The sequence below is a fragment of the Miscanthus floridulus genome, chromosome 12, assembly GCF_019320115.1.
Source record: "Miscanthus floridulus cultivar M001 chromosome 12, ASM1932011v1, whole genome shotgun sequence".
Lineage (NCBI taxonomy): Eukaryota > Viridiplantae > Streptophyta > Magnoliopsida > Poales > Poaceae > Miscanthus > Miscanthus floridulus.
Genome location: NC_089591.1, coordinates 53,657,149 through 53,671,325, shown reverse-complemented (window position 1 = coordinate 53,671,325; position 14,177 = coordinate 53,657,149). Strand labels below are relative to the sequence as shown.

Here is a 14,177-nt window from a genome sequence, read left to right as displayed (position 1 = left end):
CCGGTGCTCCGCCCTCTACCGCCGGCGTTAGCTGTTGTGGATTGCGTATTTTCAGTTTGTTTTTTTGAGAGAATTTCTTATTTGACACTGGGAAAATGAGTCGTTCCTTTTTTGGCCCTGAAATTTTCTTCGTTCCCTATTTGACACTGACTTCAACTTTCGTTCCTAATTGACACTGACTTCAACTTTCGTTCCTAATTTGACACTGCCGTCAAATCCGTTAGCTAACGGTGTTAACTGGCCGTTAAAAAGACGTTTTTGCCCCTAGAAAAAAAAAGCGGCGAAGCAAATTTGAGAGGAAAAAAAAACCTGCGCCTTTTTTTTTTTAGCTGGGCACATGCATCAGAGGCGGGCGCAGGTTTTTTTTTCTCTCAAATTTGCTTCGCCGTTTTTTTTCTAGGGGCAAAAACGTCTTTTTAACGGTCAGTTAACACCGTTAGCTAACAGATTTGACGGCAGTGTCAAATTAGGAACGAAAGTTGAAGTCAGTGTCAAATAGGGAACGAAGAAAATTTCAGGGCCAAAAAAGGAACGACTCATTTTCCTATTGTCAAATAAGGAATTCTCTCTTGTTTTTTTTACTTCTTTTGAGATGCATTCAATGACTCCATGTGAGTACATATTTACTCTTTCAAACAAAAACATTGCATACACGATACATATAGTACCTAAAATATACAGATCATACACGAGATGACGACAATGGTTAGAATCAGTTCAGGCCGCAGCATCTACTCATTTGTACAAAGCTGGAACGGCATGTGAAAGCTACGTTCCAGACACACCATACCGCATCGTCAAACTACAAACTATCACGGGGTGCGAGACAATCTTGTCATCTGCGCTTCTGGGTCTTCATCCCTGATGTTGGCCGTCTTGCCCATGGATTTCTGGCTGAGCATCCGGGCTACCGAGTTTCGCAGCCTCTGCGCCTGGGAATGGGATCCATTGGCAGACTGGCTGCCACCCATCGTCCTCTCGAGCTCTGACAAGAGCGCCTTCACAAGGTCGTCAAAGCGGCGCTTTGCTGTAGGATATCTAGATATCGACTTTGTGATTCCTTGCAATCTTGCGGCAGCAGAGTGAAAAGATGGATTAGTAAACGTCCATGTTTGCATCCTCCATCAAAATAAAGGCTGAAGGGGGGGACGGAGGAGATACCTGCGAGCAAATGCGTCTATATCTGCCATTTTACGCTCAGTCAAGGATGGAACATGAGGCAGAGAACCTTTCAGGCGACTGGGATCACCAGCCAACAGCACTCGCATTTTCAGATATTCTTCCTCTTCTTCAGTGAAGTTCTCAGCTTTGATTTGTTCCTTTATAACCATAAGCGGGTCAAAGAACCAATCAAAGATGGTATTTTTAGGTCGATTGTCAGATGTAATCTCAGAGCCGTCACCTGCATATTTTTCCAAAGCAAGTCAAGCTAGAGGCATAACAACAGTTAAAATGGAATGACACCTAATTTTGTTGTGCACGTACTTAAAATTAGCCCGACAGAATCAGCTTTTGCAGACCGAAGGAGTGCATTAAGGATAACATATGCTGGTAGACCAACATTAAGAACACCGCTGCCAACTTTTCCAGACTTCGTTTCTTCAATGTCTTTCATTGTTATCACCCCTTTGTTAACCAATGCCTCCCCCTGGTTCCTGCATTCGGCAAATAGGTGGTCCAGCAACTGCATAGCGGTATCATTCAGTTACATAGTGGCCTGACTTCATATGTTTACATATTGCTAGCAGTACAAAAACATTTTTATTGAAGATTTGTTTGCATAGTGAATAATCTATTCTAAGCATGTACTTTGCCGATTGGACTGTACAGAAAGTGAAGGTCTACAGAGTTTGGAGTGCCAATAAGCAATGACATTGCAGCCTGACTATTTTAGGAGAAAAGAATCACCTTGAATGGATTGAACTCATCGATGCTGTTCTTAAATGAAGTAACACGAGATGGAGGTCTTTTCCCTTCTTGCTTCTCCCTGTTGAATGAGGCTGGTCTGGATAACGGAGCACTGTTTCCGTGTGAAGACTCACCTTTGCCCTTCCGATATTTAAATCTATAGATTTCAAAAGTCAACACCAGGCATTTTGAATTGTTTACCATAGCAACCAAAGGCATTCAGTATTGATTTACCTTGGAAAACAAGAACCAGGTGCCATGTCGAGAACATCGTTCGTGTATTCATCAAATATAGACACTGATGAGAACACATAGGCAAGTCCCATGATAAAGGAGGATTCCTGAGACATGAACAGGATCAAGCTTCATGACTTCAACAGTAACAGGTTAAGTGAGCTAATACTTCATCATAAGGTGGCAGTGCTTGCTCAACGAATGATGTGATGAAAGTATGCATTGTTTGTCATCAGTGCACTGAAAAAAGGGGGAATTTTACCATACCTGATAAGCTACAACTGCACCATAAGCACCTAAAGGGACACTGGAGAGTATGGATGCCAGAACAGCTCCTACTACAGCAAATGGCCAAAGAAGAATAGCAAGACCAGCAAATGGCACACAAGCCGTCTCCAGGAAAGGCCCTTCTCTCCCAATCATATCCTCGATCAGTCGTTTCCATCCTTTGAAAAGCATCACAGGGCACTTATAGAAGGCAATTAATGTGAACATTATTCCATCAAGTAGGAGCCCCAATGCGGCCGCTATCAGTGTACCAGGAATATCAAGCAATCTGGGAAAAAGAAAGTCATGTATGTTAGTTTATTTTACATTGTTCTTCAGATGAAAAATAATCAGAAAAGTGCCATCTCAATGCAAAGCACTGGAACAGTGGATTATATTATTCAAAATGACTGTCTGAATGCATGTTTTTTTTTAAATGTTATCTCAAGTCAAGCATAAAGAGTGGTTCTTGCACATTAAATCTAAAGGCCTAATGCTAAAAGGAGAAAAGAGGAAAAAGTAACAACAAAAGTCTATGGTCTTGAGGTGTAAAGTTCACAGATATATACAGCGAACAGTGAACAGGATGAAGACCTTATCTCATATGGCTCCCCATCAGGAGGTTTCTGAAGACGAAGGTCATCCATAATTGAAAAATAGGAGTGGAAAAGCAAATCTTTCACGTCCCTGACTACTGTACAGCTTCCAGTGATAGTACTCCATGTTCCATCCTACAGTTCAGAATAGCAAGCTAAGCAACCTCTAAAAGATATGGTAACAAACGACCACAGAGATAAACATAAACAACTCATACAAAGAAAAACTTACCACAAAGCAATGGACAAATGGCTTTTCTTTGCCTTCTCCAACTGCATCAAATGTAGCCATTATGGGTGCTAGAAAACCATATACTAGTCCAGCAAATACACTTCCCGGGATGCCAATTATCAACCATACGATCAAGACTGCAGTAGCAGCAATAAGAAGCAGAAGCTTTACTACAGGTCCCACCAGCTTGGTTCTGCCTCAAGAAAATGGAGGAAACCAAATGTGAGCACTTTCGGTTAGTAATTTAATGTGAAGTTGCCAAAAATGGAACTGCAGGACATGTACCTGATAATGCAATAGTATGTCCAAATCAGATGCATAGGCCATAAGCCCAGGATTAGTGCAGATATTCCAATTGCCATAATCAGACATGCCCAAGGGCACAACAAAACACCTGACAAATCAACCAAATAATGTGAAATGAGGATTGCGTATCATATACCATGTGTCATTCCATCATTGTTTTTGTAGTAATATGTCGTTTCATCATTTCATCTCCAAAATTGCATTAACTTTTCGGTTGCAGATACTTGCAATTTTGACCGCAGTACATGAATAAATAACTGAATTTTCATTCATAAACAAGCAGTCAAGAGGCCAAAGACACTGGACTGAAACCTAAGCATGACGATAATTCTTACACACAACAGGTAAAGAGACATTTTCAGAGACTAGCCCCCAACAGGTTCTAGTTCCAATGAAACCCGGTCTGAGAATTTCCAATTATTTAAACTTATCCTGCCGCACTGTGAACGTTTAGTTCAAGTCAAAGAAGAACCTAACTGAAAAAAGGACAGCCCACCAATTATTTAAATGGTCCTAACTAATTTCTCAAAGAACAGGGAGGAAATTCTGAATCAAGCAGCCCTTTATGAACAAGGCCTTGTTTAGATTGAGGTTAGAAATCAGTATTGGACACTGTAGCACTTTCGTTTGTATTTGACAATTATTGTCCAATCATGGCCTAACTAGGCTTAAACGATTCGTCTCGTAATTTATAATCAAACTGTGTAATTAAAAAAAAGGGTGTACCCACTGCAGAGAGCTCCCGCTCTGTGCGGGGTCTGGGGAAGGGTGTCAGTGGCAAGCCTTGCCCTCGCTTGTGCAATGTGAGGAGACCGCGACTCGAACCCAGGACCTTCCGGTCACAGGCGGTAAGACTCTACCGCTTGCACCAGGCCCGCCCTTCATAATCAAACTGTGTAATTAGTTATTTTTTTATCTACATTTAATACTCATGTGTCTAGAGATTTGATGTGATAGAGAGAGAGTGAAAAAAATTTGCAATCTAAACAAGGCCCAAAAGGGGAAATCAAGAGAGGCAACCTGTTAAAGGCAGAGAGGTTGCACGATGGTTGCTGACAGCCCTGAGCCCTCCCATTTTACCATCAATCAAACGAACTAAATGCGTGGATTGAAATCAGCAGAGAGAAGAAACAGAACTGCAAGTCACCTTTGATGAACCCAAGGATGAGGAGGCCGCAGAAGTAGGGCAAGAACTTGAGGAAGCTCAAAAGCGAGGCCCAGAACCCAGTCGGCGGCTCCATTGGCAACTTCCTCGGGCTCGTCCAAAGACTCGAATTTTCCTCCAAAGCTCACGATTCTTAATAACCACCGAAAGATTTCTAGATAACCAAAATCCTCTCGATCATTCCTTCCTCCAAGCCGGTTCCTGTCAGAATTCTCAATTCCGCAGAGAGCTCACAGGCGAGAACCCAGAACCCAGGAATACCTTGTTGGGAGGGGAAAGGGAAACTGCGCGCTCCTCTACCGTGTCTCCAGTTCCATCCAAACTCAAAGGATCCGGAGATGGAACCGTGAGGAGGAGAACCGCAAGCGGCGTCAGCAAGAAAACAGGGGAAGTGGGACCGCCTCCGGTGACACACAGGCGTGCCGTTGGCAGGAGGTTGGGGGGGAGACGACTCTGGGGACTCTTGAGGGTAAAAATTGCAGAGAAGCTGCTGGTAGTGGTGGTGGGCAAGAGAGTAGTTGCCACCGCAGTCCGCAAAACTGCAACTCCATCAAATCATCCACCGGTGGTGGTGGGGAGGAAAGGTGAATGGAAGTGATTGGCTCCGGCCTCCGGCGGTCGGGCCTCCGACTCCGAGTAGTGGGAAAATAATGCGAGTGATTATCTGGACTGGATAGAATAGAAACCGCAACAAGAGGGTTTAGTAGGGAATCTGATGCTGGCTGCCTGGCGGGCTGTGATGACTGATGAAGTGAGGAGCGGGTCAGGGTGAGGCTGCTGGAAGGCAGGCAGATTCGTTGCCGTTGGGTGAGGGCAGGAGGGCGGCGATTGCGCAGCGCGCTGGGCAGGTTTGCTTGGCTTGGCTTTGCTTTGTTTATCGGCCAGGATGCCGTCACGCCGTTCGTCCCGCTGGAGAGCGAGGGCCTTTGACTTGACCCTTTTTGCGTTTGCGCGGGCGGTTGCTGCGGATGGGGGGCCCGGAGTACCCACGGCACGGCCGCGCTGGCGACGCGAATCAGACGCTTTTTAAACCAGCGGCTGGGAGCGAGTAGGAAAGTAGGCTCTGGTGCAATATTCAATGACTGTATCAGTGAAGGTTCTGGTGATGAATTGGACACCAAGACTGTCATGGAAGGATCACCTGATAGTTCATCTACATCTGCTGACTCAGGTGGGAACCTTAATGAGATAGTATCACATGGAATAGGATCGCATTTGCACTTGGTCATGCATTAATTCATTCCTTGGGATTTTTAACATCACTTCTTGGGGGTGGATACCTTCCTACAGTCAAAATTGGTGAAAAATTGCTGCCTCCTTTAGAACGCAGATCAGCCCACATCTAGTAGGGATATTCACATGTTCATTGGAAGTTCCTGCACCGATAAGTTCCTTTTTCTTCTCCTCTATCAATGCCATGCTTGAAAATGCTAGATTTACCATTGAAATGCTAGATTTGCCATTCTGGAATATTGCATTAATATCGCTGGTGCTGACGTACTCTAATTGGTAAAAGGTTCATCAGTTCTAGTTAACTTAGGACATGAATGTTTGTAGCAATTTACTCTCTTCAGAGCATGTTTTACAGGTTCATTATTCATCTAAACTGCTTATGGATTATTTTAGACGTGGCATCAGATATCCTGGTCCCCATGTGTCTAACCAATTTGCCTTTGGCAGGTATTTCATCTGCAGCCTATGAAAGCGAGGTTCCTGATGATGGCACCGTATCACTGTAAGTTCTCTGACCTGCAAACTGAGAAAATAGTTATTAGAGAAATGCCTATTTTCTTGCATCAGCTTGCGACGATGTGGATGAGCAAGTATAAATGTTGCATGGTAGGCATTATAGTAACCTAAACCTAATACATACTGTGTCGAGGGGAAAAGGTGTTCTGATACTGACCTAATATACACTTGTGGGTAGAGGATAACGGTGTTTCACCAAATACAGCGAAGTGCTGTAGAGTAGCTGCCTGTAGAATAACCTTAGCTGGTTGCAACAACCATACAGTGACTTGTTTGATAAAACTGTATGTCTACTACTTACCCCTGTTGTCCAGGTTCAGAATCCCTTACAGAATCCCTTATTTTGGAACTGAGTTAGTAACAGTCATGATTGTTTCCTTCTCGTCAGCTGAAGCTTACTGACACCTGAGTCGCTTTCCTCCCACTTGTTCAGATCTCAGAAGAGTCTCAAAGGTGGCCTGGATATTGGCTCCATCCTCCGTGGTTCCCGTAGCTATCAGAAGGCAAGAAAGAAGCAGGCGGAGCTGTTAGATGATGACACCATTGTGCCTGATAGCCAGCCCACGGATGGCCTTTGGGGCTGAACATGGTAATAATGAAGAGAAGCACTGACCCTGCTTCAACCTTTTGCGATTATCCACCTGACCACCTGATACGGTGCAGGTTTCAGGCGAGCCCCAAAGCTGATGGGCTTTACAAGAGTTGTAGCCGAACCTCCCATAATAAGTTGTCTACACCATATGCCCAACTGCGTGATGTTGATGGCATTGTTGTCGGTTATGGCCATACACCACACGCAGTTCCTAATTTTAATTGAGCTTAAACTGTGTTCTGCCTGAGGATGAATCGATGATGTTCATGATACAGCTTCCTAGCTATATATGTAAAGAACAATACGCATGCTTAGTTTCTCATTCAAGAGCCATGGGTCCTTTCAATTTATGGTAGTAATGTTCCCGCAATAAGGCCTTGTTCACTTTGCAAAAAAAGTGAACCTGATGAATAGTACTACTTTCGTCTTATTTGACAAATATTGTCTAATCGTGGATCCAACTAGGCTCAAAAGATTCATCTCGTGATTTCCAACTAAACTGTGTAATTAGCTACTTTTTTTTACCTACATTTAATATTCCATGCAAGCGGCTAAAAATTGACTGTGATGGAGAGAGAGTGAAAAAACTTGGAATTTGGATGGCATCTAAATAAGGCCTAAGTTCAAAATCCTGCGGAGTCCTGACTGATCAGATCTTGTGTGACAAATAATTCGTCTGAACGGGACTTGCAGCCTCCCACGGTCCCAGGGCTGCAGCGAGTTCTACCCTTCTGGGCATCCCCTCCTGGCCTTCTCCACTATTCCTCTCCCCCACATATACAAAGGCCAGGTTTAGATTGTAAAAAATTTCAAACCGATGAATAGTAGCACTTTCGTCTTATTTGATAAATATTGTCTGATCGTGGACCAACTAAGCTCAAAAGATTCATCTCGTGATTTCGAACTAAACTGTGCAATTAGTTATTTTTTTACCTACATTTAATGCTCCATGCAAGCGGCTAAAAATTGATGTGATGGAGAGAGAGTGAAAAAACTTGGAATTTGGAGGTGATCTAAACAAGGCCAAAATCTCGCCGGTGCTCCGCCCTCTACCGCCGGCGTTAGCTGTTGTGGATTGCGTATTTTCAGTTTGTTTTTTTGAGAGAATTTCTTATTTGACACTGGGAAAATGAGTCGTTCCTTTTTTGGCCCTGAAATTTTCTTCGTTCCCTATTTGACACTGACTTCAACTTTCGTTCCTAATTGACACTGACTTCAACTTTCGTTCCTAATTTGACACTGCCGTCAAATCCGTTAGCTAACGGTGTTAACTGGCCGTTAAAAAGACGTTTTTGCCCCTAGAAAAAAAAAGCGGCGAAGCAAATTTGAGAGGAAAAAAAAACCTGCGCCTTTTTTTTTTTAGCTGGGCACATGCATCAGAGGCGGGCGCAGGTTTTTTTTTCTCTCAAATTTGCTTCGCCGTTTTTTTTCTAGGGGCAAAAACGTCTTTTTAACGGTCAGTTAACACCGTTAGCTAACAGATTTGACGGCAGTGTCAAATTAGGAACGAAAGTTGAAGTCAGTGTCAAATAGGGAACGAAGAAAATTTCAGGGCCAAAAAAGGAACGACTCATTTTCCTATTGTCAAATAAGGAATTCTCTCTTGTTTTTTTTACTTCTTTTGAGATGCATTCAATGACTCCATGTGAGTACATATTTACTCTTTCAAACAAAAACATTGCATACACGATACATATAGTACCTAAAATATACAGATCATACACGAGATGACGACAATGGTTAGAATCAGTTCAGGCCGCAGCATCTACTCATTTGTACAAAGCTGGAACGGCATGTGAAAGCTACGTTCCAGACACACCATACCGCATCGTCAAACTACAAACTATCACGGGGTGCGAGACAATCTTGTCATCTGCGCTTCTGGGTCTTCATCCCTGATGTTGGCCGTCTTGCCCATGGATTTCTGGCTGAGCATCCGGGCTACCGAGTTTCGCAGCCTCTGCGCCTGGGAATGGGATCCATTGGCAGACTGGCTGCCACCCATCGTCCTCTCGAGCTCTGACAAGAGCGCCTTCACAAGGTCGTCAAAGCGGCGCTTTGCTGTAGGATATCTAGATATCGACTTTGTGATTCCTTGCAATCTTGCGGCAGCAGAGTGAAAAGATGGATTAGTAAACGTCCATGTTTGCATCCTCCATCAAAATAAAGGCTGAAGGGGGGGACGGAGGAGATACCTGCGAGCAAATGCGTCTATATCTGCCATTTTACGCTCAGTCAAGGATGGAACATGAGGCAGAGAACCTTTCAGGCGACTGGGATCACCAGCCAACAGCACTCGCATTTTCAGATATTCTTCCTCTTCTTCAGTGAAGTTCTCAGCTTTGATTTGTTCCTTTATAACCATAAGCGGGTCAAAGAACCAATCAAAGATGGTATTTTTAGGTCGATTGTCAGATGTAATCTCAGAGCCGTCACCTGCATATTTTTCCAAAGCAAGTCAAGCTAGAGGCATAACAACAGTTAAAATGGAATGACACCTAATTTTGTTGTGCACGTACTTAAAATTAGCCCGACAGAATCAGCTTTTGCAGACCGAAGGAGTGCATTAAGGATAACATATGCTGGTAGACCAACATTAAGAACACCGCTGCCAACTTTTCCAGACTTCGTTTCTTCAATGTCTTTCATTGTTATCACCCCTTTGTTAACCAATGCCTCCCCCTGGTTCCTGCATTCGGCAAATAGGTGGTCCAGCAACTGCATAGCGGTATCATTCAGTTACATAGTGGCCTGACTTCATATGTTTACATATTGCTAGCAGTACAAAAACATTTTTATTGAAGATTTGTTTGCATAGTGAATAATCTATTCTAAGCATGTACTTTGCCGATTGGACTGTACAGAAAGTGAAGGTCTACAGAGTTTGGAGTGCCAATAAGCAATGACATTGCAGCCTGACTATTTTAGGAGAAAAGAATCACCTTGAATGGATTGAACTCATCGATGCTGTTCTTAAATGAAGTAACACGAGATGGAGGTCTTTTCCCTTCTTGCTTCTCCCTGTTGAATGAGGCTGGTCTGGATAACGGAGCACTGTTTCCGTGTGAAGACTCACCTTTGCCCTTCCGATATTTAAATCTATAGATTTCAAAAGTCAACACCAGGCATTTTGAATTGTTTACCATAGCAACCAAAGGCATTCAGTATTGATTTACCTTGGAAAACAAGAACCAGGTGCCATGTCGAGAACATCGTTCGTGTATTCATCAAATATAGACACTGATGAGAACACATAGGCAAGTCCCATGATAAAGGAGGATTCCTGAGACATGAACAGGATCAAGCTTCATGACTTCAACAGTAACAGGTTAAGTGAGCTAATACTTCATCATAAGGTGGCAGTGCTTGCTCAACGAATGATGTGATGAAAGTATGCATTGTTTGTCATCAGTGCACTGAAAAAAGGGGGAATTTTACCATACCTGATAAGCTACAACTGCACCATAAGCACCTAAAGGGACACTGGAGAGTATGGATGCCAGAACAGCTCCTACTACAGCAAATGGCCAAAGAAGAATAGCAAGACCAGCAAATGGCACACAAGCCGTCTCCAGGAAAGGCCCTTCTCTCCCAATCATATCCTCGATCAGTCGTTTCCATCCTTTGAAAAGCATCACAGGGCACTTATAGAAGGCAATTAATGTGAACATTATTCCATCAAGTAGGAGCCCCAATGCGGCCGCTATCAGTGTACCAGGAATATCAAGCAATCTGGGAAAAAGAAAGTCATGTATGTTAGTTTATTTTACATTGTTCTTCAGATGAAAAATAATCAGAAAAGTGCCATCTCAATGCAAAGCACTGGAACAGTGGATTATATTATTCAAAATGACTGTCTGAATGCATGTTTTTTTTTAAATGTTATCTCAAGTCAAGCATAAAGAGTGGTTCTTGCACATTAAATCTAAAGGCCTAATGCTAAAAGGAGAAAAGAGGAAAAAGTAACAACAAAAGTCTATGGTCTTGAGGTGTAAAGTTCACAGATATATACAGCGAACAGTGAACAGGATGAAGACCTTATCTCATATGGCTCCCCATCAGGAGGTTTCTGAAGACGAAGGTCATCCATAATTGAAAAATAGGAGTGGAAAAGCAAATCTTTCACGTCCCTGACTACTGTACAGCTTCCAGTGATAGTACTCCATGTTCCATCCTACAGTTCAGAATAGCAAGCTAAGCAACCTCTAAAAGATATGGTAACAAACGACCACAGAGATAAACATAAACAACTCATACAAAGAAAAACTTACCACAAAGCAATGGACAAATGGCTTTTCTTTGCCTTCTCCAACTGCATCAAATGTAGCCATTATGGGTGCTAGAAAACCATATACTAGTCCAGCAAATACACTTCCCGGGATGCCAATTATCAACCATACGATCAAGACTGCAGTAGCAGCAATAAGAAGCAGAAGCTTTACTACAGGTCCCACCAGCTTGGTTCTGCCTCAAGAAAATGGAGGAAACCAAATGTGAGCACTTTCGGTTAGTAATTTAATGTGAAGTTGCCAAAAATGGAACTGCAGGACATGTACCTGATAATGCAATAGTATGTCCAAATCAGATGCATAGGCCATAAGCCCAGGATTAGTGCAGATATTCCAATTGCCATAATCAGACATGCCCAAGGGCACAACAAAACACCTGACAAATCAACCAAATAATGTGAAATGAGGATTGCGTATCATATACCATGTGTCATTCCATCATTGTTTTTGTAGTAATATGTCGTTTCATCATTTCATCTCCAAAATTGCATTAACTTTTCGGTTGCAGATACTTGCAATTTTGACCGCAGTACATGAATAAATAACTGAATTTTCATTCATAAACAAGCAGTCAAGAGGCCAAAGACACTGGACTGAAACCTAAGCATGACGATAATTCTTACACACAACAGGTAAAGAGACATTTTCAGAGACTAGCCCCCAACAGGTTCTAGTTCCAATGAAACCCGGTCTGAGAATTTCCAATTATTTAAACTTATCCTGCCGCACTGTGAACGTTTAGTTCAAGTCAAAGAAGAACCTAACTGAAAAAAGGACAGCCCACCAATTATTTAAATGGTCCTAACTAATTTCTCAAAGAACAGGGAGGAAATTCTGAATCAAGCAGCCCTTTATGAACAAGGCCTTGTTTAGATTGAGGTTAGAAATCAGTATTGGACACTGTAGCACTTTCGTTTGTATTTGACAATTATTGTCCAATCATGGCCTAACTAGGCTTAAACGATTCGTCTCGTAATTTATAATCAAACTGTGTAATTAAAAAAAAGGGTGTACCCACTGCAGAGAGCTCCCGCTCTGTGCGGGGTCTGGGGAAGGGTGTCAGTGGCAAGCCTTGCCCTCGCTTGTGCAATGTGAGGAGACCGCGACTCGAACCCAGGACCTTCCGGTCACAGGCGGTAAGACTCTACCGCTTGCACCAGGCCCGCCCTTCATAATCAAACTGTGTAATTAGTTATTTTTTTATCTACATTTAATACTCATGTGTCTAGAGATTTGATGTGATAGAGAGAGAGTGAAAAAAATTTGCAATCTAAACAAGGCCCAAAAGGGGAAATCAAGAGAGGCAACCTGTTAAAGGCAGAGAGGTTGCACGATGGTTGCTGACAGCCCTGAGCCCTCCCATTTTACCATCAATCAAACGAACTAAATGCGTGGATTGAAATCAGCAGAGAGAAGAAACAGAACTGCAAGTCACCTTTGATGAACCCAAGGATGAGGAGGCCGCAGAAGTAGGGCAAGAACTTGAGGAAGCTCAAAAGCGAGGCCCAGAACCCAGTCGGCGGCTCCATTGGCAACTTCCTCGGGCTCGTCCAAAGACTCGAATTTTCCTCCAAAGCTCACGATTCTTAATAACCACCGAAAGATTTCTAGATAACCAAAATCCTCTCGATCATTCCTTCCTCCAAGCCGGTTCCTGTCAGAATTCTCAATTCCGCAGAGAGCTCACAGGCGAGAACCCAGAACCCAGGAATACCTTGTTGGGAGGGGAAAGGGAAACTGCGCGCTCCTCTACCGTGTCTCCAGTTCCATCCAAACTCAAAGGATCCGGAGATGGAACCGTGAGGAGGAGAACCGCAAGCGGCGTCAGCAAGAAAACAGGGGAAGTGGGACCGCCTCCGGTGACACACAGGCGTGCCGTTGGCAGGAGGTTGGGGGGGAGACGACTCTGGGGACTCTTGAGGGTAAAAATTGCAGAGAAGCTGCTGGTAGTGGTGGTGGGCAAGAGAGTAGTTGCCACCGCAGTCCGCAAAACTGCAACTCCATCAAATCATCCACCGGTGGTGGTGGGGAGGAAAGGTGAATGGAAGTGATTGGCTCCGGCCTCCGGCGGTCGGGCCTCCGACTCCGAGTAGTGGGAAAATAATGCGAGTGATTATCTGGACTGGATAGAATAGAAACCGCAACAAGAGGGTTTAGTAGGGAATCTGATGCTGGCTGCCTGGCGGGCTGTGATGACTGATGAAGTGAGGAGCGGGTCAGGGTGAGGCTGCTGGAAGGCAGGCAGATTCGTTGCCGTTGGGTGAGGGCAGGAGGGCGGCGATTGCGCAGCGCGCTGGGCAGGTTTGCTTGGCTTGGCTTTGCTTTGTTTATCGGCCAGGATGCCGTCACGCCGTTCGTCCCGCTGGAGAGCGAGGGCCTTTGACTTGACCCTTTTTGCGTTTGCGCGGGCGGTTGCTGCGGATGGGGGGCCCGGAGTACCCACGGCACGGCCGCGCTGGCGACGCGAATCAGACGCTTTTTAAACCAGCGGCTGGGTGGTGTGTGTCACACCTCGCACCTCATTTATTAGATCAACGTCTAGTGATACCGATGGATAGTTTTCAAATTTATACGGATCAATTTATTTACATCTGATATGTTGCCAAACAGGAAAGGGTGACCCTACATGAAACAATGAGTAAAGTGCACCAGCAGTCCCTAAACTTATATCGCTGTGTTATCTCGGTTTCTAAACTTGCAAATCGACCGTTTAGGTCCTCAAACTTGTTCATCTGTGCCATCTCGGTCCCTAAACTTATTCGGCTGTGTCATCCCGGTCTCTAAACTTGCAAATCACCCGTTTAGGTTCTCAAACTTGTTCAGTTGTGTCATCCCGGTC

General features: G+C 44.0%; 2 protein-coding genes across 2 annotated transcripts; both read right to left on the bottom strand.

Moving 5' to 3' along the window:
- Positions 1-595: 595 nt before the first annotated feature.
- On the bottom strand, positions 596-5,665 carry LOC136497354 (uncharacterized membrane protein At3g27390-like). Its single transcript, XM_066493150.1, has 10 exons — positions 4,691-5,665; positions 3,523-3,631; positions 3,238-3,430; positions 3,004-3,140; positions 2,410-2,698; positions 2,143-2,249; positions 1,909-2,065; positions 1,486-1,684; positions 1,162-1,402; positions 596-1,068 (listed from the first exon to the last, which is right to left on the bottom strand). The coding sequence occupies exons 1-10, from the start codon at positions 4,782-4,784 to the stop codon at positions 813-815; spliced, it is 1,782 nt and encodes a 593-aa protein (XP_066349247.1). The 5' UTR covers positions 4,785-5,665; the 3' UTR covers positions 596-812.
- A 3,013-nt stretch (positions 5,666-8,678) lies between these two features.
- On the bottom strand, positions 8,679-13,761 carry LOC136497261 (uncharacterized membrane protein At3g27390-like). The gene is made up of 10 exons (XM_066493059.1): positions 12,774-13,761; positions 11,606-11,714; positions 11,321-11,513; positions 11,087-11,223; positions 10,493-10,781; positions 10,226-10,332; positions 9,992-10,148; positions 9,569-9,767; positions 9,245-9,485; positions 8,679-9,151 (listed from the first exon to the last, which is right to left on the bottom strand). Exons 1-10 carry the CDS (start codon positions 12,865-12,867, stop codon positions 8,896-8,898), a joined length of 1,782 nt encoding a protein of 593 aa, XP_066349156.1. The 5' UTR covers positions 12,868-13,761; the 3' UTR covers positions 8,679-8,895.
- Between the last annotated feature and the right edge of the window lie 416 nt (positions 13,762-14,177).

Excerpts from the sequence above, each read along its gene's own strand:
- LOC136497354 (XM_066493150.1), bottom strand. The coding sequence starts at position 4,784 with ATGGAGCCGCCGACTGGGTTCTGGGCCTCGCTTTTGAGCTTCCTCAAG. Across the intron at positions 3,431-3,522 it reads ACATACTATTGCATTATCAG|AACCAAGCTGGTGGGACCTG; the intron begins GTACATGTCCTG and ends TTCTTGAGGCAG. Across the intron at positions 3,141-3,237 it reads CATTTGTCCATTGCTTTGTG|GATGGAACATGGAGTACTAT; the intron begins GTAAGTTTTTCT and ends TCTGAACTGTAG.
- LOC136497261 (XM_066493059.1), bottom strand. The coding sequence starts at position 12,867 with ATGGAGCCGCCGACTGGGTTCTGGGCCTCGCTTTTGAGCTTCCTCAAG. Across the intron at positions 11,224-11,320 it reads CATTTGTCCATTGCTTTGTG|GATGGAACATGGAGTACTAT; the intron begins GTAAGTTTTTCT and ends TCTGAACTGTAG. Across the intron at positions 9,486-9,568 it reads TTCTGTCGGGCTAATTTTAA|GTGACGGCTCTGAGATTACA; the intron begins GTACGTGCACAA and ends AAAAATATGCAG.